Below are 27,252 nucleotides of genomic sequence, written 5' to 3' on the forward strand. Positions count from 1 at the left end.
ATCTATTACCTCAGCTTCTGTTTTAATAAATGCTATAAAAACCATTTTAATAAATTACTGAACCATTTAAAAAATATTTTCACTAATTTATACAATTAAAGTCAGCAACTTTTTACTACAAAACTCTAGTTTGATTTGTATAATATTCCAATTTACAATTTTTTTTTCTTATTAGTTGAATCTTGTTAAACAGTTTGAACTTTCAAACTAAAAGTGATTTAATAATCTACATTTCAAACTTATTTTACTTTCAAATACAATATAACTAGATTCAATATATATACAATATATACTAAGATGGTATATTAGACAACCATTTAAATTAGTGTTCTACTTTTGTACTAAACTCTGGAAGAGAAATATCTTAGTCATTATTTTACAGACAAATGAGTGTGTATGGAAAATTTAACATTAAAATTAATGTACCTAAATTTTTCATTACCTGAGCATCTAACTGCAGGAAATTAGAACTATTACCCAACATTATTTTTAATAATGGAATGATATCTACACAGTACTTTGTCATTGGCCCACCAGTAACCATGGTTCCTTTTTCATTTCCGGTACGAAAAGACACCCCACGGTTTGACATTAATCCTTTAATAAAAAAAAGAACAGTTTTAAATTTTATAACATCTAAGGAACTGCTAAATTTTTTTTAAAAATTAGAATCAAGATTTTCTAATTGCAGTAAAAAATTTAATTCAGCACTTAAACTGAACCGGTTTTGAGATATAACAGTTTTATTACATTAAGTGCCATAATCGGACAGTTATAGGAAACGTCATATTAGACATCAACTATTAACAAAAGCAGCACAGCTATTCAACAATAATAAGCATTGTATGTCATGCTTAATAAAATTAGCATATACAGTTAGAAGTTACCACTGTTAATTTACTTATATTATCTACATACTGCTTAATATTATTGTTCCTTATTCTTTTTTTCAAAAGTGCTTTCGCAGAGATCAGAGCTTTTATATCAAGTATTGAGATGGTAAACATACTGCTTCTCATTTTAACTTTCAAAATATTTTTTAATCATATATATTGATTTTTAAAATTTCATACATTCTGACAAAGCAGAGATCTCTGTGAAAGTGCTTAATACAAAGAAAAAAAAAAGGAATAACAATATTAACCAATAGGTGGTAGATGATGATTATTTTGTGTAAATAATTATATTGTATTGAAAATTCCAACTTTGTTTTACAAGTTACATCTTCCTGAGAATCACAGGCTATGTAATAATTAATAATCCTTTTTTCTTTTTCTGTTTAGCCTCAGGAACCACTGTAAGGTATTATTTCAGATGATGAATAAAGATGGTATGAATGTAAATGAAGTGTAGTCTTATACAATCTCAGATCAACCGTTCCAGATCAACCATCAAAGAACACCGGTATCTACGATCTAGTATTCAAATCCATATGAAAGTAACTGTCTTTTCTAGGATTTGAATCTTGTCTCGACTTTGAAATCAGCTGATTTGTCCTTCTATGTAGTAATTATATAACCCTTCTGTATACCTCTAATTTCACAGTTTTTAGCATCTCTTCAAGATGATATGATTAATAATAAACAGATAAAAAAATAAAGTCTGATTATGAGAAAACAATAACCATCTACAACTATGAAATCTGATTCCACAGGGACCAGAAGCACATCATCAGTAGGGTAAAAAAGATTTTAAATTCCCATAACCCTCCTCTAACTCCTGATTAATTCCTATAAAAAATTGAAATACGATAATATTCAAATTTCTTCAAAATGAATTCTACCTTAAAAAAAATTAAAAATACTACTCAAAAGCAGAAATTTAGACCCTTTTCTCCATAGGCCTCTATTCCAGCCCTCTATATATGCAAAAATGTTGATATAGTTTAATTTTTCTTTATAAAATGTGTTCTACCCTAAATAAAAAAATTGAAAATCATACAGGAGAAGAACTGTTTCACAGTTTGTGAAACAAACTCTCTGTAACAGACTTAACAATCTTTTTCTTTTCTTTCTTTAACCTAACCCATTTGTTTTTGTTATAGATGGTAGCACACATAAAGCCTGTTACATATAATATTTGTTTGTTTTAATACAAATATTTATGTGGTAATGTACAATTTTGTAGTATCCTGTTTACTAATCAATAAGTATATGTGATGAGGACCCTTATTCGCTTTCATTGTTTTTCAAAAAGGATGTAATTATAGAATTTTTGAACTACAAAAAATGTGTCATTCTAAAATTCATATGGCAAAAATGATATCTGAGCACATGATACTATGAAAAGTGGCATTTTTTTCTATAAATAAATATGGAATTAAAAACTTTCATTAAATTTCATTATATACAAATTTCAATTTTGTCACATAGCATTAAGTAGAGGGAATTGTTTCTAAATTTCACTAAATGTCAGGAGGAAAACAAATTTGTTTAACAAAATCTCAATTACAAATAAATAATTTATTGGTAAGTTAAAAGTATTAATTAGTAATCTACTAACAATGATAAACAGTTCTGAATCAAATTTGATTAACTGGATTCCAGTGGAAAATGGAGACATCAGCAACTAATATTGAATACAGCAACCAAAACAAAAAACAAATGTAATTTCAAGATTAATATACCTCCTACATGTTAAGTGGAAAATCATTTCATATCAAGTATTAAAAAAGTGCTTAACAATGCTCTTCATCTGAAAACATCAGTATAAAAAAAAATTAATTTTTAAATGGTAATAATACACATACCTGCTGTCGGTTTGTGACCAAAAACACCACAATAAAATGCAGGCATTCTAATAGAACCACCAATATCTGTGCCAAGGCCAAGTGGTGTACCACATGCAGCTAACAAACAAGCCTTTGAAGAAAAAAAAATCACTAATTAACAGAATAATATTATACAGTTGTTAGATTATTAAATATTAAAAAAATTAAAGTAGAAATCTCAATTACCATAGACTTAACAATTTCAAGAAATTTTTGACTAGTACACTTTTTACACAAACAACATTGTTCAGTTAAAAAGTCAACAAAGTTAAAAAGTTCAGTCCAACAGGGATTGTAGGGCTGATAAAGGGATACTCTGAGACACTAATATATAAAAAATATTTACATGCGTAAAAGGCAAAGGACTAACTGCTGTATCATGTATATCCTAATTTATATTTAATCTGGCCGCCCCTAATTTATAATTAAGATTTTTACCAAAAACTAAATAAGTATTGTTCCACTAACATAAGACTGTCAATGATTAAATGTTAAACGGTTTCAAATATGCCTGCACTTATCAAACTCAAAAAAAATTTGTATGTGTGAAATCTTCTGTAAGTACAGAATGGGTCACAAAAAAGTCATGCGAATGTCTACAGTAACCTATGTAAAATCTATATTACCTGTAATAATATATATATCCTGTATATCTATATATACCTATAATAATCTTTTGAAATACTGAAAATGGATGTCCATCATCCACCAACACTAAACACTTCTATGCATGGTTTAACAAATGCAGATATATCTTTTTCCTTTTTCTGTTTACCCTCCGGAATCACCATAAGGTATTACTTCAGATATATATTCAGATATATATATTTATATATATAGTCTAAATGCAGATATACTTGCGCCAATTCTGCTGTTCTATTCAATATTTCATATTTTGACAGGGATACTTTTCATGGCCCACTCAGTAGTAAAGATGCACTCAGATCATTCTACAGATGCATAAAGTAGGCTTTGAAAGGAGTTACTTTAATAATTTGAAACAAAAGGTATTTTCAAATCAATAGCTTTTAGGGCTGTAGGAAAGTTGGTAAATTATCCAAAAGGGTGATTGCCTGTCTCACCTGACCACTTTTCCTTATCCATTTTCACCACTATTATTATCCTTATCCTTCACCACTATTATTTCTGTGGGTTGGATGTACATCTGACCCAGGAAAATCCTTCATGCTGAGAACACCATGACCTTTATGAAGGAACCAGTGTATTCTTGCTAATAAGAGTATTAAAAGATTATTGTACAGTGGAATAAAATGTACTAAAAGTTTATTTTTATTTTTTTTTGTCTTCAGTCATTTGAATGGTTTGATGCAGCTCTCCAAGATTCCCTATCTAGTGCTAGTCGTTTCATTTCAGTATACCCTCTACATTCTACATCACTAACAATTTGTTTTACATATTCCAAACGTGGCCTGCCTACACAATTTTTCCCTTCTACCTGTCCTTCCAATATTAAAGCGACTATTCCAGGATGCCTTAGTATGTGGCCTATAAGTCTGTCTCTTCTTTTAACTATATTTTTCCAAATGCTTCTTTCTTCATTTATTTGCCGCAATACCTCTTCATCTGGCACTATCCACTCATCTGATTTTTAACATTCTCCTATAGCACCACATTTCAAAAGCTTCTAATCTTTTCTTCTCAGATACTCCGATTGTCCAAGCTTCACTTTCATATAAAGTGACACTCCAAACATATACTTTCAACAATTTTTTCCTGACATTTAAATTAATTTTTGATGTTAACAAATTATATTTCTTACTGAAGGCCCGTTTCGCTTGTGCTATTCGGCATTTTATTTCGCTCCTGCTTCGTCCATCTTTAGTAATTCTACTTCCCAAATAACAAAATTCTTCTACCTCCATAATCTTTTCTCCTTCTATTTTCACATTCATTGGTCCATGTTTGTTATTTCTAATACATTTCATTACTTTTGTTTTGTATTTGTTTATTTTCATGCGATAGTTCTTGCGTAGGACTTCATCTATGCCATTCATTGTTTCTTCTAAATCCTTTTTACTCTCGGCTAGAATTACTATATCATCAGCAAATCGTAGCATCTTTATCTTTTCACCTTTCTTCTACTATTAATCTGAGGTAATCTATTAATCTGTATATAATTAATCTGTATAATCTATCAATCGCTTCCTCACCTGCACTACGCAGTAATTCTACAGGTATTCCGTCTATTCCAGAAGCCTTTCTGCCATTTAAATCTTTTAATGCTCTCTTAAATTCACATCTCAGTATTGTTTCTCCCATTTCATCCTCCTCAACTTCCTCTTCTTCCTCTATAACCCCATTTTCTAATTCATTTCCTCCGTATAACTCTTAAATATATTCCACCCATCTATCGACTTTTCCTTTCATATTACATATTGGTGTACCATCTTTGTTTAACACATTATTAGATTTTAATTTATGTACCCCAAAATTTTCCTTAACTTTCCTGTATGCTCCGTCTATTTTACCAATGTTCATTTCTCTTTCCACTTCTGAACACTTTTCTTTAATCCACTCTTCTTTCGCTAGTTTGCACTTCCTGTTTATAGCATTTCTTAATTGTCGGTAGTTCCTTTTACTTTCTTCATCACTAGCATTCTTATATTTTCTACGTTCATCCATCAGCTGCAATATATCGTCTGAAACCCAAGGTTTTCTACCAGTTCTCTTTGTTCCGCCTAAGTTCGCTTCTGCTGATTTAATAATTTCCTTTTTAACATTCTCCCATTCTTCTTCTACATTTTCTACCTTATCTTTTTTACTCAGACCTCTTGAGATGTCCTCCTCAAAAATCTTCTTTACCTCCTCTTCCTCAAGCTTCTCTAAATTCCACCGATTCATCTGACATCTTTTCTTCAGGTTTTTAAATCCCAATTTACATTTCATTACCACCAAATTATGGTCGCTATCAATGTCTGCTCCAGGGTAAGTTTTGCAGTCAACGAGTTGATTCCTAAATCTTTGCTTAACCATGATATAATCTATCTGATACCTTGCAGTATCGCCTGGCTTTTTCCAAGTGTATATTCTTCTATTATGATTTTTAAATTGGGTGTTGGCAATTACTAAATTATACTTTGTGCCCTCTATAAGTCTATAAGTCCGTCCCCTCTTTCATTCCTTTTGCCCAGCCCGTATTCACCTACTATATTTCCTTCCTTGCCCTTTCCAATCCTTGCATTCCAATCTCCAACTATTATTAAATTTTCATCTCCTTTTACGTGTTTAATTGCTTCATCAATCTCTTCATATACACACTCTACCACATCATCTTCATGGGCGCTTGTAGACATATAGACGTTAAATTTATTTATTATTAATATAAATGTTATGTTTTTTTATTAATCACTTTATAAGTGCATTAGTTGCTGTAATAAAACAAAATAGTAATATCTTATTAACTTTGTAGGTATATTTGTATCAGTCGTAGGAACAAATTGCGTTAGAAATCATACTAGCTCTTTCTATCCTGACAGCTCAATAATCAAATGCCTTTTATAATCAATTCATAATTTTAATGAATAAATACTTATTTATCTTAAATTTCAATCTCTGAAGAAAAACAAAATTTTTTATCTGTTGTTTATAACAAAAATATAAGGACACACCAAAATTCCTTTTCGCCAATCTTTTCATATTTTATTTTGGTCCAAGTAATAATTTCCCAGTACCTAACTTTATTACAGCATTTAGAGAGCTAGGAACATCTCACATTGAAGTATCTCTTCAAGGTGACTTTGTTTGGTAATAAATTCCTAAAATTTAATAAAAGAACTGAACTTCTTTAGCTTTCAAACTCATACAGCTATAATAAAATTTAAAACTTCAACGATACCACATTATTATTATCATCAGTTAACTTCTCAACTAAATTTCTATCAGAAACTATCACGACAAACAATTTTAAGCACAAACTAGTAGACAATTTAGATATTGCTACTTTAGTTTCTTGTATAAATAACTGATTTCTTTTATAAAGTAAAATAATAACAAGTAAAGATAAAATGCTACTATAATCCAACTTCCACATTGTAATCAAAATGAAAAAAAACTTAACTGTAAATTAGTGTTCATTTTGCTCATTATAAATCACACTCTATCCAATTACTTTAATCACAACAAAGTATAATTAAGTTATAATACATCCATTCACTTTAATATCTTTTAATAAAGTTTTACTGTTAATGCTTAAACCACTCAATGGTGTAGTTCCTCTGACAAAACATTCAATAAATATAGAATGTATACACAATCAGAACAAGAACAAAAAATCCAATAGCAGAAATTATTAAATGCAATAATACGAAAATAAAATAATACTTATTTCTGCTGTAGTTGTTTCACCAAAGGTTTCCTCTCTAACCTAAACTTCTACCAATATTTTTTTACAAATAAAATTTCTAACCTAACCAACCACTCATTTTTCTTCTTATTTTGCTTTTTTTTTACTTTTACATTTCACATATTTAAATGCAAATTTAATCACAATTAAATTTTAATATTACCATCCAGATGGTTCAGTCATTAACTTATTGTAATCCACGGCATTTACAAAAATAGTGAGAAACAGCATAAACAGCTACCTTGACATACTAATTTTATTCCGAGTACAACTAAGAAATAATTCTTAAGCACCAATACCGATCAATATACTTACTAACCTCACCACCTGAAGAACCCCCAACAATTCTATTTAAATTGTAAGGGTTATTGGTTTGACCGTAAACATTGTTACGTGACTCAACCCAGAGATTAATTTCAGGAATATTTGTCATTCCTAATAATATAGCACCACTAGCTTTAACTTTCTCTACAATGTCTGCATCTTCTGTTGCTTTTATGTCCTTTCTTGATAATAGACCTAATGAAAAATTCATTCCTGAAACATAGGATTTTAATCTTTAGTCAAAATAAAAGCAATTTACATTATTTAAAGATTATTTTTATTATATTTAATAATAAACATGGAAAAGTTGCAATCTCTATTATTTGCCAGAACTAAATTTAGTAAACAGTGAAAACAGTATTTACAAAATTATCAAGGATATTATGAGCAGACAATATTAATACATTAATGAAAAATAAAGGCATAACTATGTTTCTGACAAACACTCAAAATTTTCAATGAAATCTTGCATTTTTGACTAGATTATTTCATTTGACGCAGAGCATTTTAGAACAATATAACGATTTTCAGATAAGGAAGTATGTCGAAATAAACTAAACACAAAATATCTGAGACCATGTTACTTATCACATAAACACTATAGATTTAATAAGGCACTTTGTTATAGTAGTATACGACACCTTAATTTTTTACTCACAAAATACTTAAATCGGATATCACAAGAGAAATAAGTTATTAAATGTTTGTGATTACCAAACCATATGTAGTCATTTTCATTTACAAAGAAAGTTATCATTAACAAGATGTCTCACAAAAATGCACATAATGCTCATGCAAAAAATATAGCAAACTACTGTTCAAGAAGATTCTTTTGGGGATTGAAAACATAAATACCTACCTCATCGATAATCATCAGAGTGGCCACAAAATGCCTTTCCACACAAATAAATAAACATGAATTAACTAAACATGAACTAAAAACACTTGGTCCAAAACTTCTTCATTATTGCCCAGGATTTGACGAAAATTCCTGGGCAATTTAAATTTACGATGCAAGGTTGTATAATGTATGCATTCCATAAGAATGTGGCACACAGTCAAGCAGCAGTTGCATTGAATGCATACTGGTGGATTTACTGCTGACATCAAATACCCGTGAGTAGCTCTCGTATGTCCTACCCACAATCGGCAGTATTCCCTAATGACGAAGTTTCCTGTATGAGGTGTCCCATGGCAATACAGAACCTTTAATGTGCCGGAGTTTGTTATCTACTGTAGCCATCCAGACATCTTGCCACTTTTTGTGAAGAGTGAGTATCACATAGTTAATATAAAGTCGGATGTACTAACACGGGTAGTGAAGCATGGTTGACTTCATGCATGTTTAGTAGCAGAATCTGCACATTCATTACCCAAAATCCCCATGTGGCTAGGGATCTAGCAGAAGCTCACTTTTGTGTTGTGATGGTTCAATTCAGCAATTTCATTATAAATTTCAGTGATGATAGGATGTCTGGAATAAGAATCCTGTAAGGCTTGGAGAGCACTACACAAGTCACTACAAATAATGATATGACTGTACTTAGGGTTAATGATATTCAAAACCTCATTTACAGTGTACAGTTCAGTAGTAAAGACACTCTTAATACCATTTAGACCAAACATATAGCTTCAGTCATTAAAAATAAATGCGCATCCAACGGTATTGTTCGGTTTTGATCCATTCATGTATACTATTGCGTCTGGGTTTGTCTTGAGGGAATATGGCGAAATATTTTTGAAAGAAAATAGGTGGCATTGATTCTTTATTGTATATCATTAAGTCAAACATAAAATTTATAAGGCTGATTCTCCAAGGAGGATATGAACACGGATAAAATGGAAAAATAGAAATTGCGTCAGCATTCATAAGGTGCAGTAGACATCAGGTGCAAATACCTACAGGTGCAGTATAACGTGGACGGTCCTCATATCTTCGAAAATAAAAATTTCCAAGGACTGCATCAAAAGCCGGGTGATTTGGCTGTCCCTTAAGATGGGTAAAATAAGATGCCAAAACCTAATTCCGTCTATCTCAAAGTGATGGCTCACCGCAGTCAACAAGGATTCCCAGTCAACTGGGCATAATGAATGGAACATCATCTTAATGTAAAATGGCAGCTAATTTCAAACAATCGATTGAAACTGAGGTACAAAATAATTTTCAAGATGTTAAAGTATGAGATTCTGTTAACACCACCTAAAAAAAAAATGGCCCTATCAGATCAGTTTTAGATATCACTGTCCACACCTTTTTATGTGGAGGGGGGGGGGGGGTCTGTGATTACCTCAAAAAAGTGAGGATTTTATTTACATAAAAAATACAAATTATGAGATTTATTAAGATAAACAGCACACTCATTTGAAAAAAAAAGCTGGTTTCTGTGGTTGAATATCAGGAAAATGCCTTAAAAGAGCTTTGCAACAAGTTCCCCTTAAAACCATGTCCCAGTCAAAAAGTTTGTTTATTATGAGGATGATAAAAACGTTTAAACCTAAGGTTTTTTCATTATTTTCTTGTATTGAACAGGGAATATTTAGCTCTTAAGATCTCTTTCTGATTAACTTAAGGGGAGCACATAAACAGAATTTTTGAACACTATCAGAGCTATTAAATTGCTGGAGGAACTAGAAGGAAGTCCAGATCGTTTCAAATAAAGGACTGATTCAGTGAAAGCTACTCATTTGCTTAGCCCTTAAGTGAGAATAGTGTTTATGGCAGTGCTTAGAAAATATATGCACTTCTGTACAATGCAATATCAAAAAAAATACTTTAAATATGAGGAAAGGTTTTATAATTTGAGTGTATGATTTGTTTATTTCTTTAAAGATATATTAATTTCCTCTAAAGTTACAGAGCATCTTTCATTACTTTTCTTTCAGGATCCTTATATTGTAAAACTATTAATAATTATGAGGATCTTTTAGAAGCATAGTTCCAAGATCTAGATAAGATTAATGATATCCTATTAACTGAGCATGCAAAAAGACAATGATTAAAAATGTGCCAGCCTGCATGAGCCACAGATGTAAACACACTACATTTGATCATCATTCTAAGTCAGCATAATCAAATTATTGGCTTATAAAATCATCATTATATTATAAAAAATATGTGAAACATAGCTTGTATGTAGATGTACTGCATTTTATTCAGTACAGTTTCAACTTACGGGAAATTAATAAGACTAATCGATTTAATACACCAATTTTTAATATATATATATATATATTTATTAAAAATATAATAAAATATTATATAATATAATTAATTAAATATATATAATATTATATAAAATATAAACCACTAAAACACAATAATTAGGTATGTTAAACTTACCTTGTTACATTATAATACAGTTATAGAATTCAATACCAACTGATGATGCAGGATACCATGAATATCAATTCCAGGAAATTAATACGGTAAGTTTAACCTATCAACTCATAATTACTATGTTTTGATGGTTTACATTTCATATAATATTAAATCTTATTAATACAATGGTCAATATGTCAATGAATTAATATTTGAATTTTCAAAAAATTGTGTGCATATATATAATATATACACATATATTTCATTATGAGATTTTGTCTGCAATTGTCCAAATAAAGGCATCATGTATAAAAAATGCATAAAATTTAAATACTGATGAGTAGCTTGCGTAGATAATCCATTCATAAAACATTCATTTCAAATGTAAAGAAAATTCTAGTTCTGCACTAGGAATCTCCATAAAATTTTGACACGTGATAATTTAATGTATAATTCAAACAGCAGAAAATTACTAAAAGTGTAAATGAACATGTAAATAAAAAAGTCAGATAACTTAATCAAGAATATATATGTTATTTCAACACCTTTTCTTGTAAGAAGAGGAATTTAATAAATTATTTTTTTATTATTTCAATTAACAATGATCCATTTCAAGCAGCTAATCATCTCTAATGGTTTTGTTAGCGAGTCAATATTTTATTTCTTACTCATGTTTAGGAAATAGTATTTTTACAACAAAATTACCACAAGCTTCAGTGAGGACAATAAATTAAGAACTAAGTATTTATTTCATAATTTATTTTAGACTTGAAAATTTGGCTTTAACAAACACTAATACCTTATTAGGTTAATTTATTTTTGCAGCTACTTCAGAAGTGTAAAATCAACAAATCCAAGGAATGATTGCTTTTTATTTCAATCACTTAGAGAGTTTATCTGAAAGTGGATTAACTTTTGTAAAAATAGTAATTAAAAAATTAGAGCTAACATTTTAACAGAAGAGTGCTATCCTTTTCTTAAATGACATTAATTTTTTAAAGAAATTTTTAAAATTATTTCCAGCATCGCTCACATAAGCACTGAATTAATTAGTCTCTGTTTGGACAATTCAATGGTCAGCAAACACGGTCAAGTGCGGCCAAATAAAAAAGAAAACATTACTTTATTTCTAATGAAAACTATTATTTTAATGTAAGAGATTAACCCTCAGAAGTTAGATAGATACTTACATTTATTACCACTGAATCGTGCATTAATATCATAATTTGATCTTTTTTTAAATTTTTTCACAAAAAAGGAGCAAAATTGTATGTATTGAAGAATGCATAAGGAATGAATAAATATACAAACTAACATATACAATCACACAAAAATATATGCAGTCACTCACATTTAAGTCATAAATTACTAACCTTTAGCAGCAACACTTTCTTTACATGTAAAAGGAACACCTAAGAATGGCTTTTCTGTTTTAAGTTCTTCAATAGACAAAGATGTTGAAGAGAGATATTTATCTACTTCACGAGCTTCATTAAGAGCAAATTCAAACCGTTCTTCTACCAAACTGTTCAAAAATGGATTAACAGCCTTAATTTGTTCAATGAAAGTCTTCAGTACAGTTTCAGAACTTAACTACAAAATAAATGGATTTAAAAATCAAATGAATATGGCACACTAATGTTAACTTTTAAAGAGTTAAATTGAAAAAAAAAATTATAATAAAAATATAATTTATGAATGTAGATTCAAATATAATGAGTTCTATCAAAAATCAAGAAAATAAACTGCAATAATGGTAAGATGGAAAGGATACATATTAACACTAGAATATGGAGTATTTGTAAATTTTTACCAATTTTGTACTGAAAATTGGTGAAAATTCCTAAACTAATTTTGAATTAAAAAATTCAAATTTGTTAATTCTTATCAAAGTATTGCATAATTTTTTAGTCTTTTTCAATGAACAAATAATGTGAATTAAAAATCTAAAATTTAACATTAAAAAATTTTAGATAAGTTTTTTGTCCGTGATACGTAACGTCAACTGTTGTTACCAATTTCATATCAAATATGTATGCTTAAATTTTACCATGTTCTGGTGAGATGTTTAATTGAACTGTAATTTGGTTGTTTATTCTCAAAGAGATAAATACCGCTAAGAATAGCATTCACACATACACCATCATTCCTGTTTTTAACAACTTTCTCCAACTTATTAAAAGATCATACATTGTAATAATTTTAGCTGCGAGTAGTGAACCTTTTCTTAGGCAGCAGCGGAAAGTTAATAGTGGCTAAATGAACTGTATATTGACCATTTTATTTCATTTGAATATTTTTTATTTTACCTTTCTTTGAACAAGGTCATGCACTGGATGTTTACATTGCATGTTTGTACCATATTATTCTGTGGTGTTCAACAAGACATGGAGATGATACAAATGAACCACATAAACCCTGAAATACCAAGGCAAAGGTTTTAGAAGTTTGGTTTAGAAGGTTGGAGTCCCCTTCAAATTTATTTTTCGACATTCACAATGTACAACTGGTGCATTTCCTCAATAAAATTTAAGTTCATTATGTTTTTCAGTATGAAATTGAAAATGCATGTTTAAGTTGCGACAACTATGCATTTAATTTTAACTTAGGAAAGCATACAAATATAAATTCCAAATTACAATACATAGAAAAAACAATCACACACACACACACACACACACACACACACACACACACACACACACACACACACACACACACACACACACACACACACACACACACACACATATATATATATATATATATATATATATATATATACACACACACATACACACACACAGACACACACACAGACAGACAGATGGAGCACAGGAAATGTATATTTTTTAAACCGCTAGTACTCAGCAGCAAGTGGGGATCAGATGAACCTCTGGCAAACAGCTCAGATTACACAGTTTTAGTCGCTATGGAGCATAGAACATTGTGTTTATTGTTGAGCAGTTTTTTTACAGACAATGATTATGTGGTCACAGTTCAATGTCTTTTCCATCGAAATTTTAATGTCAAATGTCGAGATGCAGTTCCAGATCGAAACAGCATTCTTCAATGGGTTGAGGCGTTTAGAAGTAATGGATCTGTGATGAAGAAAAAACCACTTGGCCTTCCCTGTTCAGTGTGAACTCCAAAACACATAGACAGAGTGAGCAAGGGTTCTTGCTAGTCCCAAACGATCTACTAGGCAACAGGCTGTAGCACCAGGTATGTCACGTCATTTGCTTCATCGCACCTTACACGGTGATCTCAAATTTCACCAATACAAAATAATGATCGTCCAGCAGTTAGATAAAAGGGATTTGGTGCAACGCAAAGAATTTTTTGCCATAATGAACACTATTCTTATGGAAGAAGCAAATACCCTACAATGATGAGTGATGAAGCCCATTTCCATTGGGATGGCTATGTTAATGAACAGAACTGTCGGTAATAGGCATCGAAGAACCCATGTGAACTACACCAAAAATCTCTACACAGCTCAAAAGTAACAGTGTGGTGCAGTGTCTCCAAGACATTGTTGATTCTTACTTTCCTCACACAGTGAGAGCATCGATTGAAGTGGTTCGACCAATGTTTCCTGGACATGCCATTTCACAATCGGCGATGTTACTTGGCCCACACGCTCTCCCAATCTATCAATATGTGACTTCTTTTTGTGAGGCTACCTGAAATCAAGAATGTACGTGAACAAGCCACACACAATTGAAGACCTACAAATTTCCATTTGTCAAGAAATTGAAACTGTGTCGAATGAAATGTTGGAGAAAGCCGTACAGAGCTTTGAAGAAAGACTCTGAATTTGCGACTGATAAGGAGGTCATATTACTGAAATTATTTTCCAAACCTAATTAAGATAAGTTGATTTCAAAAATGCAATAAAAATATTATTATTTAATGTAAAATTTTTGTTTCTATAATTAAAACAACCAAAGTTATTCAGTAGTGAAAAAGATGCATTTCTTCTGTTCCACCCTTTATATACACACATACACACAAGGTTAGATAAATAAAATATGTAGATTTTTTTAATTTCCCAGGCTGTATAAGTCCAGTTGCCAGAATTCTTTTTTTGTTGTGTTTGTACACTTATCCCTAATGTATGTTTACAATGGTAGCCATATTGGATGCTTAGTTTATTGTTGGCTGTAGAAAAAGTTATACATGTTTTGGTATGATCAGCAACTTTTAACTTGTAAAACAATGGAACAAAGAATTTGCATTAAAGTTTGTTTTAAGAATAGAATACAGTACAGCACCACATTGGAAATGTTGAATGTTGCTTTTGGCTATTCAGCGACATCAAAAAAGTGAAGAAAATTACACTGGATAAACACCAAATCACTATCTTGAAGTCAATAAGGATTACTACCTGGAAATTCTATACCATTTTCGTGAAGCAATCTGAAGAAAACACCCATATATGTGGTGATACAATTCATGGCAATTGCACCACGATAATGCACCTACTCATACTTGACTTCTACTTGTTCGTGAAGTTTTGGCCAAAAACAAACCATAATAATGCCTTAGCCCCCATAATCACCAGCCCCCTATGACTTCTTCCCAATTCCCAAACTGAAAATAATTATGAAAGACAACATTTTACCAACAATAAAGAGGTAAAAACAGAATCACTGAAGGAGCTAAACATCATACCAGAAATTGCTTTCCACAGGTGCTTTGAAGACTGGAAAAAGCATTATAACAATGATGTATTATATCTGAAAAGGAGTAATTTGAAGGTGACAAATCAATATTGATAAATGAATTAAGATTTTTTGAGAAAAACTAAAATTCTGCATTCTTTTTATCAAATCTTGTATATACAAAACTCATGGGATTCATGAGGGGATTGATTGTACACACAGCACCAAGGCCACAAATAACAGAAGAATGTTGACAACTTCCAATAAAGGAAACTATAAATCTGACAGAAAATTTTTTTTTAAGGAGGCACTAACTAGTCATAAAAAAAAAAATATAATAATTTGCAACAGTAAAGAAATTATAGATTATCATTTATAAGTGCACAAAAATGAAACTTAGAACAAACAATTAATCTACACAAAACTAAGCAAATTAAATGAAAGTGGCAAAAAGCATAAGACCAATTTTCATTAATAAATTTTTTACATATATATAAAAAAACTTGCACTTAGTAAAAACTGTGATTATATTTTTGATCATAATAATTCACTTTATTCTGTTTGGCATAAATCAATCAGAGTTTTACACATTTCTTTAATTTTATCATTGTGAAACCATACTTTAATTACACAACCTATCAAATCTTCTTTGTTGTGCAGTCCTCTTCAGGCAGTTGTATCTTTCTGATTGCCCAGAAATTTTCAGTGGGATTGAAATCAAGGAAGTTTCTTAGCCAATCCTCAGTATCATGATCCTGTTTTCTTTAGAAAATTCTTTGGCATTTTGGAAATGTAACAAAAAGGTTCATGATGAAAAACAGTATGGTCAATTTTATCCAGTTACAGTATAAAGCATTTTTTTTTTTTTTTACATAATTCTTTGCATACTTATTTCATCATCCTCCCTGAGGATGGAGAAATAAAATACCGCTATATAAAAAATAGAAATTCAAAACATTTTTTTAATTAATGCTTTACAGACTGGACAGTTTTATAGAGACAGTTTCCCTAGATTTCATATGAAATTAAGCACAATGTCTAGCCTCAAACAATAAAGTGAATTTCATTTGAAAAAATTACTTCATGCCCACTAGTTAAATTTTTATATTTCTTGGTTCAATGAAGTTGATCTTTTATAATATTTTCAGCTAATAGCTATTTCTTTAATAGATGAAAGGCTTATCTTTGGTGATCTAGTAACTTATGGCATACTACTAAGTCATGCACATGAACTGTGATTACTTAATATATGAGTAATTTAAGACACATGAGCTTGTTTTTTATAAGGTCTAACCTAGATTTTCTCAAAAGTGTTGTTTTATCTGTTTGACCTCAACTAAATCCATTTTTTAATTCAGTTTCACAACACAGTTTTGAGCTTTCTTAACACATGTACATGTGTTTTTAGATATAAAAATAGATCTAAAAATAGACATTATTATACAAATATAAATACAGTTTGTGCATATATAAAACATTAAACCTATTTATTTGCACTATTTCCTACATTTTGAATCTATCTTCCTTTGATTTCAATACAATTGGTTTAATTCTACAGCTATCTTCAGGTTAAAATGGCAACTAAGAAAGTGATTAGCAAATTTATTACATGACAAATAAAGATTAACCTTATGATTAAAGTTCTAAATTTTATTATTTCCATATGCGATTCATACATTTAAATCAAATAGGTTGTTAGGAAATTTCTGAAAATTTTATTGGTAATTTAACAATAATATGCTTTACATACTCCCAATAAAAATGATTTTTGACAGTTGTTTACGAGTTTTATTAAAAAAACATTTGTGGATAATAAAGGAGATACTGTGGCCGAAATTAATTCCAGTACCAAAACTAACCTTTTTCGAAACTTAATATCTTAACCTTAATTTTTAGTTAGTGCCTCTTGTGGTTTGGCTGGGTAGCCCCTGGAAAATTGGAGATTTCTGTGCGGTGAACTATATCGGAATTCCTCTCTGGTTAACAACCAGGGTTGTAACTTGGGAGCGTGCTCCACTCAAGACTTCCTTTGACAGTCAATCATTAAAAGGTCTTTCAGGAACATAATTCCACCATCCCGCCCACAAACAGAACAGGGAAAGGGTACACCGAATTTGGTGGGGAGCTACCTGAAAGATAACAACAGATTGAAGTGCCTGGAATCACCCGCAACACAACAGAAGATTAAAAAAAAACAGATAAGTTACATTGCCACGCACAATATAAATTCCCTTTTAAAGTCGCAAATTTATAAACTTCACTGACAAATTAGATTATTCAAAAAATCCTCATCACTGGCTTGCAATAGGTATGAAGAACTGTTCAAATTGCAAGGTTACAGAAATTACAATGGAATACCAGGGTTGCAAAAGCGTCATGAAGCAGTGCTCTCCAGTTTGGAACAGGATTCACAGTAAATTTAAAAATAATGCACTCTGTAATTAATTTTGGAGCATTTTCACCTAGGATTGCAACTCTAACTTTAAAAGCAACAAACAAAATTTATACCATCATAAACAACTACGCCCTGACCTATGATAAAAATAATCTGATTGAAATCAAGAAAGAAGTAGAAAAAGTTTTGGGAACTCCTTGACCAGTTAATTAACTAAACAGATAAAAATATTATTAAAATCTTAATAGAGGATTTTAATACCCAGTTGGGCAAAGAAAAAAGACATCATTGGTAAATGGTCCTCACAGAAACACACAATAAAAACATATAGAGAATGACAGAACTGTGCAGGGTAAATCTAATCTAATTTCCAAATCTACTTATTTTAAAAGAAAACCTAATAAGCTGAAAACATGGAAGCATCCAGACTGGAGAAAGGGGAAATGGCAGTTCGATCATGTGTGTAGGGGCAGATCATTTCACAGAGAAATGTGCAATGCAAAAATACAAAGAAAAATTGATACTGGTTCTAATCAAATAAAGATAAAATTCACTCCACTTAACAGGGGAAAACAAAAAGCAGATACGAAAATGAGGAAATAGGTCCCCACCAGATCATTAGAAATGAGAGTACCAGGAAAAACCCAAGCTATGGGAAAATTAACTGATAATTTAGAAGAAATAATTCCTGTTCTGAAAACGGAAGCTGGAAAATTAACCACTCTTAAACCCACAGAAAAAACACATTTGGTGGAATGAAAAATGTGACAGAGTGTATGAAGATAGAGACCAAACCTGATTAAAATTTCAAAGTTATAAAACACAAGAAAATGCCAACAACCTCAAAAACATTAGAGAAACATTCTCCCAAGTAATCAGGAAAACCAAAAGACAATCTCAAAAAAATCTAATGAATTTAATAGAAGAAACTTTCCATTAAACTAATTCTAGAGATAGAGATTATTACAAAACCTTCTGCAAACAACTAAAAAAATATTATCTCCCAACACTAATACTGAAAATAAAAATATAAATGTAGCATATAATAAAAAGGAAGAAAAGGAAATTATGGCAGAAGCATTCCAAAAGCTGCTTAACTGTAAAGAACTGGAGGAACAATTGGAAATTGACACTGATATCCCTGTTAAAAGTAACCCAGAAAAAAATAGACCTCCCACAATTCTAGAAGTAGTGTCTATGCTGAAAGAAATGAAGAATTACAAGGCAAACGGAGAAGACAAAGTTTTCGCAGAAATGTGGAAATATGCAGGAGACACAGTTTGATTCTCTATGCACCCGGCATTAACCAGAATTTGGTTAATGGAAAAATTCCTAGATCATTGGACTGCTACCATCCATCCACTCTATGAGTTGGAATGCTGCAATGTTCCCGTAGCCCTGCAGGCTGCAGTATGTGACTACTTGTCTGATTGCAAAGCTCTGTTTAAGGATGTGCACCTAGTTGTGGAAAAGTCCGTCACCAGGGAAAGCCGTTCTCGGTCACTTGTTGTGGAACCTGGTATTCGACAAATTTTTGGGACTGACATTCCTGGAAGGAGTCACAACCCAGGCTTTCGCTGATGACTGTCTCCTATTAGTTCATGGAAACTCACAACCGCAGCTGGAAGACAAAGCGCAGGCGGCTTTGTCAACCGCAGAGGGCTTGATGGACATTCACAATTTAAAGATTTCTGTGCCCAAGACAAAGTTTATGCTTCTCAAGGGTGCAGACAAATTATCATACAGTTACAACTCCTGTATTAAGTATAAAGGCAGTGTAATTAGCTGAGTTCTAGTTCATAAGTAGCTAGGTATTTTGTTTAATGAGAAGTTGCTGTTTAGCAACCACATTAGGCAAGTAGCTTCAGACGCACAAGCTTAGGAGGATTGCTCAAAAGGATTATGGGCTGTCGGGCTGTCATTTGTACATGTTGTACTGAGGTGTCTTTGAAAACATGACCTCTTACGCGGCGCCCGTTTGGGTGCATAGGTTGGAAAGAAATCGAGCACTTATTCAAAATTTAAGGCGTGTCCGGTGCAGAGGCTTAATTGTATGCACTGGTGTTTTTAAAACAACCTCCTACGAGGCTACCACTGTATTAGGAAAGGCTCTCCCAATCGATTTAATGGTGAAAGTTCGGGTGGCCATGTGGAAACTGCAAAGAGGCCGAGTTATTTGGGTTGCGGTTTTGAGCCAGGCCTGTACCGGAGCGGAACGGTGATCTCAATGCACTGGTTCCAAATTTCAAACAGTTGTTCATCTCCCGCCTGCGGAGGAGGCTTTACAGCCTCGCGATGGAAGCGTGGCAGTAGGAATGGCACACCACGACAAAGGGAAGATCCTTGTATAAGTTAATACAGGATTTGGGGGGATGATATGCCTCTCCTTTGTTTTTAAGAGCAACGGGAGCCCGAGAGCTCTCCAGTCATGTAAATTTAAACCAATATTTGTTTCGGTTCCGCCTGGCAGCTGATGAATGGTAGGGGTGCACCTACCATTTTAGTGATATATGATAAGTAGGTGGTGGGACAAGCAAGCAAGTGGTACCACGGTTATTCCACTCATGCTTTTAGGTTAGTTCTAGGAGCTAGTTAGGACACTGGTTGCTAAACTGTTTCGAGGCTCAGTAGCCGTTTGTGGCACAGACATTCCGTCTTATGCTTTAGGGCGACCAAATGGGGTGGTGGCAGGAGAAATGCCAAGCAAACCAGCCGATCAGAATCCTTCACAAAAGAGGTGAAAAAATCAATCTGAATACTTACAGAGGGATCTTTCTCTTAAATTGCACTTATAAAATATTCTCCAGAATAATTTACAATAGAATTAAAAAATAATTAGAAGATGAATTGGGAGAATATAAAGGGGGTACTAGACCCTGGAGAAATTGCCCAGAACAAATTATCATGTTAAAATTAATAATGACTTATAAAAAATTAAATAAACCTTTAGCAATAACTTTCAACATTTTAGGAAAGCATACCAATTATATTCATCATCATCAATATTAAAAATACTGAGAAATCTCAGCCTACATACAAAATTAATTAGAATAAGATTAACATTAACGAACACAAAATAAAAAGTTAAATTTAGAGGAGAACTCTCTGAACCATTTACTATAAAAACCAGATAAAGGCAGAGCAATGGACTCTCCCCTACTCTGTTCAACTGCGCCTTAGAATTTATCATAGGAGTGGTACAAAGAAAATTCAAAGAATATCAAAATAGGAAGGACAGAAGAAAATCTAAATCTTAACTTCTAGGATTTGCAGATGACCTCACTTTGCTAGCAAACAATCTCTAAGAATCAAAAATAGATAAGAACTCTACAAAATATAGTGCAAAAGATTGGCCTGAGAGTAACCTTTGAAAAGACAGAAATAATGCTAACCTATCTTTCAGTCATGAATAAAACCACAATAGATGACCAGGAAATAAAAATTTTCAACAGATTTAAATATTTAAGAGAAATTATCACTTACAATTTAAATGAAAAACCTACAAGGAACAACAGAATCAACAAACTAACAAGCATACAAAACCCAAAACATGTACAATAAAAAATGTCTCTCTGAAGTTACGAAACACTAATCCAACCAGAAATAACACACGGAAGTGAAACTCTGTTTAAAACAACTTTACAGCTATAGACAGAATCCTGAAAACCGAGAGGAAAGCACAAACATGCATTAATAAAATATCAGAAAGATGGACATTGGAGAATTCTTTGGCAATGAAACAGTATATAAAGAATTAGAACTATAACCAGTACGATCAGAAAAAAGAATTTTATTCTTAGGACACCTGGGAACAGATTTTCTCAAGACAAATTATAGAAAAACTCAGGTATAATAAATATAACATAAGATGGAAATTAAGTAAGATTTGAAAGAACTTGAAATTACAATAAACAATTTATGAGAAAAAACAGATGAAATTAAAAAATTGAAAAAGAAATAAACTATATCACAATCAAAAATGAATAGACAACAGGAAGGAAGAATGATTTTGGAGAGGAAAAGACAAGCAAGGTCTGAAAGGATGAAGAAATATTAGGAAAATAAGAGACAAAAAAATCCTTCTTATAATTTAATTGATAATTGACTAAATAAAAAAGGATGGTGCGTGGGTTTGTTTGTTTGTTGTATGTGCTCACGTTTTTATTTTAGCTCTTATTGGTGCAAGTGAACCAATGGTGTTGCGCTGGGTGGCTGTGGGCAGTACACGAACAAAATTCATTTCTTCAAACAATTTACATTCTCCAACGATTTATACATTTTGATACAACAATTTATCTAAAATTGTATTTGTGTTTTAGGGATAAAAAAGGAAAACATTGGGGTTAGAGCTGTGTTAAAAAATCACAACTCAAGAAACAGCTAAAAATGTTCAGGATTTTTAAGCTTTTTGTTGTAAAAGTTTTTGTTGTTAGTACACTAAATTCATGAACGTTATTTAGTTTAACTGGAAAAAATATTTAACAAAATCATAAACCATGTAAAATTTATGCGGAAGGCCGTAAGGCCCACAATTTTGCTAGTACAAAATTAATTTTGGGTGACCAGTATTGTCAAGAGTATAAAGAATTAAAAAGTAAAGTAGAAAGAAATGAGTTGAAACCATCCGCAAACTAGTCTTCAGATCGTACAGTGAAGATCAGATGAGAATTAATGATTACAGACTTTAAAAATACAAAAATTTCTTCTTAAAGATCTGAAATTGGCAATATGATTCACATAAAATCAATAGGTAAAAAAAGCAACACAACTTTCAAATACAATGATTAAAAGTAAAACACAAAGTAAACAAAAATTAATAACAATATGTAGCAAACAATACATATTTCTAAGCTGCTTCATAAAAACATCCTAGTTCATAAAGCACAATAAAAATAATAACAGTACACAACAAAAATAAAATAAAATGTAATGTAAATAAGAAATGTTCTACATAGTACAAAATAGACAAATTCACAAACCTCCTTGGTCCTGATTTTTTCAGCAAGTGACACAGCATTTTCTGTTATAATATTGCTCTTAACAGATGGTAGGGCTGTCTTTTTAGTATCATCATATAATATTTTACTAATTATAAAATCAATCAACCAATCATATGCAAATCTAAAATATACCAGGACTGTAATCAACAGATTACACGCCATCTTTCTTATTGATTTTTTTGAACGAGAATTTTTCCTTCTATTTTTCTGAAACAAAGATTTCAATGACATTATAGAAACAATATCCATAATTACAGATAATTTGCAACAATATAAAATTAAATGACTATAAACCATATTATTACATTATGTTACATACTACATAAAATGAAGTGTACTATAAAATATGTATTCTTTAAAATGTGAACATTTATACACTGCATTTTAATAAATATAAAATATATTAAATTGAGTTCATACAATGTGATGTTAAAAAAAAGTATAATGGTTGTTATTACTACAGAAAAAGTACCTGAAGCCAAGTAAGAAAATAGCAAAAGGTGGATAATTGTTACTACTGCAGCTAATTTAAAACCTGTTTAAATTTAATAACCGACTATAACTTGATGGAAAAAAGAAAAATTATAAAAATTTTCTAGAAAACATGAGAATAGTCAATCACACAAAAATAATAAAGAGCAATCAAGCAATGCTAAGTTGGATTTGGTTTTTCATCAATGAAAAACAGTTTTGAACTGTTTTTCTAAGCTTATTACACAGAAGACAAAAATTAACTAATTTAAATACTGTTTCATAGAAATTAAATTATTAACGTACAGGTGGCGCAAACAATCTTGATATGGGCTGATGCTGATACGGGCTGTGGCTAATGCCACAAGCAGCCACAATGCAAATCATTCTACTATCCTTTTAGCATAACATTTGCTTCAAGATATAACAGTGAAAGGACATTCATAAGATGTATTGAGGTATTAGTAATGGAGCAAAGAACACAATTTTTTGAAATTTGAATCATCTCAACATGTAACTAATACAGAGTGTTCAATAAGTAACACAACCTTACAAAAGAATGTTTCCTTCTTTTGTTGCTGGTTTAATTGAGGAAAAATGGGTTATACAATGCAGCAGAGAAGAATATTCATTGTTTTCCAATGTATTAGATGTGCCAGTTATGTCCAGACCCAGACTGCCTTCACAGAAACGTACGGTGTGGATGCACTGAACAAGTCCTCCATCAAGCGCCTGTACAACAAGTTTCAATTCAAGAGACAGGGTATGTGGTAGATGCAGCCAAAAGTGGTTGACCGAAAGTGCTAAAACCAGAAAAGTTGATCAACGAGCAAGCTGCATATTCTGTTAGTCCCAAGAAGTTCATGCAATGCCAGTTGTCTTTCTGTTGGTAGTGCCCACACAGAATTGTGCAACTGCTTAGAGATGCATCTGTACACAATTCATGTTGTTTATGAGTTGTTGCCTGCAGACCCTGGAAAATATGTAGCTTTCTGTTAGTTGTTCATGTTATCTGTAACACCAGATGGGGAAGAACTTGATGATTGGTTTTGGTCTGAGGCGTGGTTCCACTTTGATAGATATGTGAATGCATAGGTTTTGATGTACAGAAAATCCACATCAGCCACATGAATCTCCTCTGCACAGAAAAAGAGTGGGTGTTTGGTGTGCAATTTCACATAGGTAAATCTTCATGACATTCTTTTATGGCACAGTGAACAGTGAGCACTACATACATGTGGTGCAACAATTATTAAACACTATACCTGCAGACAAACTAAAGTACACACGGTTTCAGCAGGAAAATGCTACACCTGATACAGCCAACATGATGACTTCCTTGGATCGGTGTTTTCATGGACAAGTGATTTCGAAGAAATTATGACCCCCACAGTATCCTGATTTATCCCCTCCTGACTTTTTCTTGTGGGGTTACCTTAAGGATGTTACTTACAAAACTCATCCTCACTCCTTTCCCAAATTGCAGAGTGAAATTGAATAATGTGACACTGTAATTCTTAAACAAACATTACATGTGTTTAAGAGCATACAACATTGTATTCAATATGAATTACATAATAGAGGCCACTTTCAAAAATTATAGTAACTTACTCATTTTTCCCATAAGGTTGAATCACTTTTTTTTTTAAACACCAGTATTTTGAACATTATTTCAATTTTTAGATTTAATCTGATTTAATTATTTAAATATATATATATAAATATAAATAATAAAATAATTAATATCTATATATTAATATTATAATTATAATTAATATCTGACCATATTCTGCAAAAACATATGTTATTAAGCATTTTTCAAAATGGTAAACACGACAAAAATTACAGAAGTGCTTATGTGAAGCTGGAAATTGTACAATAGTTAAGTCTACACATAAAATGGTATGCAAATCAAATTGCATTACCTTCACTGAGTGCTAGTGTTCCATTTTACTTTCAAACATATATTCAAAAGTTAATGCAAGATAATGATTAAATTCACTAAAAAAAAAATGGAATCGAAAATTCCGATTAAGAAACTAATTAAGAACTTAATTAAAATTTAATTTGAAGAAACTAATTACTTTTAAATGTAAGAACAAAATAAAACTATTTTAATTAAAAATGGTGAACGCCATCCATTTCAAAAAAATATTAGAATTTCCAAGGTTACTGTCATCAGAATCGTCACTGTCATTTTCACTATCTTATACAAAAAAATAATAAATGATTACATGGGACTGTCAATAATGTGTTCTTGTTGCATATATGAGTATTCAGCTTCTATTTCCTTAATTTTATCATAATACACCTTCCAATTCTTTTCATTCATGTCCACCACTTTATTTCACATAGTTTTTGAGCAACTTCGATACCAAAAGTTATGTTATGACTTGCTAGATTTCCTTTAACTTCTGACCAAACCATCTCAATAGGATTTAAATCCAGGTGATATGGAGGTAATCGGAGAAAGTCATACCATTTTTTTTTTACAAAAGTTTGTCAAAAACAGAGACATCCTGACCCCATAGTTAAAGACACTCTCCATGTGACTGTTTTGGTCGCCATGCCACCCCCTCCATACAAAGCTCTTATGGGCTTTACCAGAAGTCATCTTCAGTACCTTGGCAATGACATCTTTCAGTCAAGCCTCAGCCAGAGGATGCCACCAATGGGAATGTCACTTGTGGCTTTGGCATTGGTGTCCTAACATAAATTCCAAACCAAACACATCTAGCCAAGTCTCAAACAACACTGAATGACCTCCTAAGAATGAAGAAACTGAACCCTACCTACCTGAAAAAAATGAGTTCAACACACACAACGAATCATAAAATGCAACACAAAAACACTAACAAAACATAATAAGGAAAATAAATAATGTAAAATAACAGTAACATAAAATACAACTAACAAAAAACACAAATCTGAAATCAAACAGAAACAAAAACAGCAACAGTTTAACAAACCATAAAACAAGATAACGATAAAACCAAATATTAACACAAAGAAGGAAAGTTCAAGCAGAACTTCACACCTTTCACTTCATCTTATGTTGACGACCCCCTATCTGGATATCCTGCATGCTTGAGAGGCTCGGAATTCAACATCCCTCCATGTACCTCCCTTGAAAAGCAGGAGCCCATCATCAGCATAAGCCACGATGTGACACCCGCCGGGCAACCTCATTCTCAGAATTGAATCGAAGTCCACCACCCATAATAAGGGACCCAACACACTGCCCTGTGGACTACCCTTGTATAGTGTCTTCTCTATTTCATGGCTGCCCCCATGGAGCAATACATCCCAATGACTGAAGTAACTTTGCATAACCTGCAACTCACTCACAGTACAATCTCTCTTCTGTAATGTCTCTTTAGTGTCTCAACACAAGAGATAGTAAACATTTCCCAATAAGCTTTTACCAATTTGTAGAACTGTGGTTTCAGCATCAAGGAAAAAAGAGAAACAGAATGCTACTGCAACCACTCATCTTCTTTTCTTGAAATGGAAACTGGTGATTTTTCTAAATCGACAGCATGATAGGGTGCACTGTCAGAAATTACCACAGAATAATTGGGAAGGTTTGGAATTAACATCTCTTCTGTCTATTTTAAGTAATTTTCCGCTTTCATTTGGCCTCAGAAATCACCATTTTTTAAACCTGCTCGTCAAATCAGTAAGGCATTTGTATTATAAAATGCAATTACTTTTCTCAATTAGAACTCAAAAATTCTGATGTGGAAACATGTCTTCCTTGTATGCCTATTAAATTACATATACACATTTTTTGCTACAGCTTCATTTAAACTTATTTCATTTGAAAGTGGGATATGACCCTCCAATTCTTTAATTAAGTGGACAGTTAAGTGGACACTTGCTGAAATATTAGTTTTTTGAAATATTAGACAAACTAAATGCATTCTTACGTCTCCAGCTACTA

The 27,252-nt window shown here is 31.7% G+C and overlaps 1 protein-coding gene across 3 annotated transcripts in view; it reads right to left on the reverse strand.

The window, feature by feature from the left end:
* Positions 1–27,252, reverse strand: part of LOC142334306 (fatty-acid amide hydrolase 2) — a 90,841-nt gene that overhangs the window by 23,041 nt on the left and 40,548 nt on the right. For all 3 annotated transcript variants that reach the window (XM_075382233.1, XM_075382234.1, XM_075382232.1), the window contains exons 2-6: positions 22,818–23,045; positions 12,150–12,369; positions 7,453–7,670; positions 2,750–2,861; positions 443–597 (exon numbers count right to left, since the gene is read on the reverse strand). In XM_075382233.1, the coding sequence (XP_075238348.1) occupies positions 443–597; positions 2,750–2,861; positions 7,453–7,670; positions 12,150–12,369; positions 22,818–23,045 (933 nt within the window). The remainder of the gene's footprint in view (positions 1–442; positions 598–2,749; positions 2,862–7,452; positions 7,671–12,149; positions 12,370–22,817; positions 23,046–27,252) is intronic.

Source organism: Lycorma delicatula, chromosome 1 (genome assembly GCF_047948215.1).
Source record: "Lycorma delicatula isolate Av1 chromosome 1, ASM4794821v1, whole genome shotgun sequence".
NCBI classification, from domain to species: domain Eukaryota; kingdom Metazoa; phylum Arthropoda; class Insecta; order Hemiptera; family Fulgoridae; genus Lycorma; species Lycorma delicatula.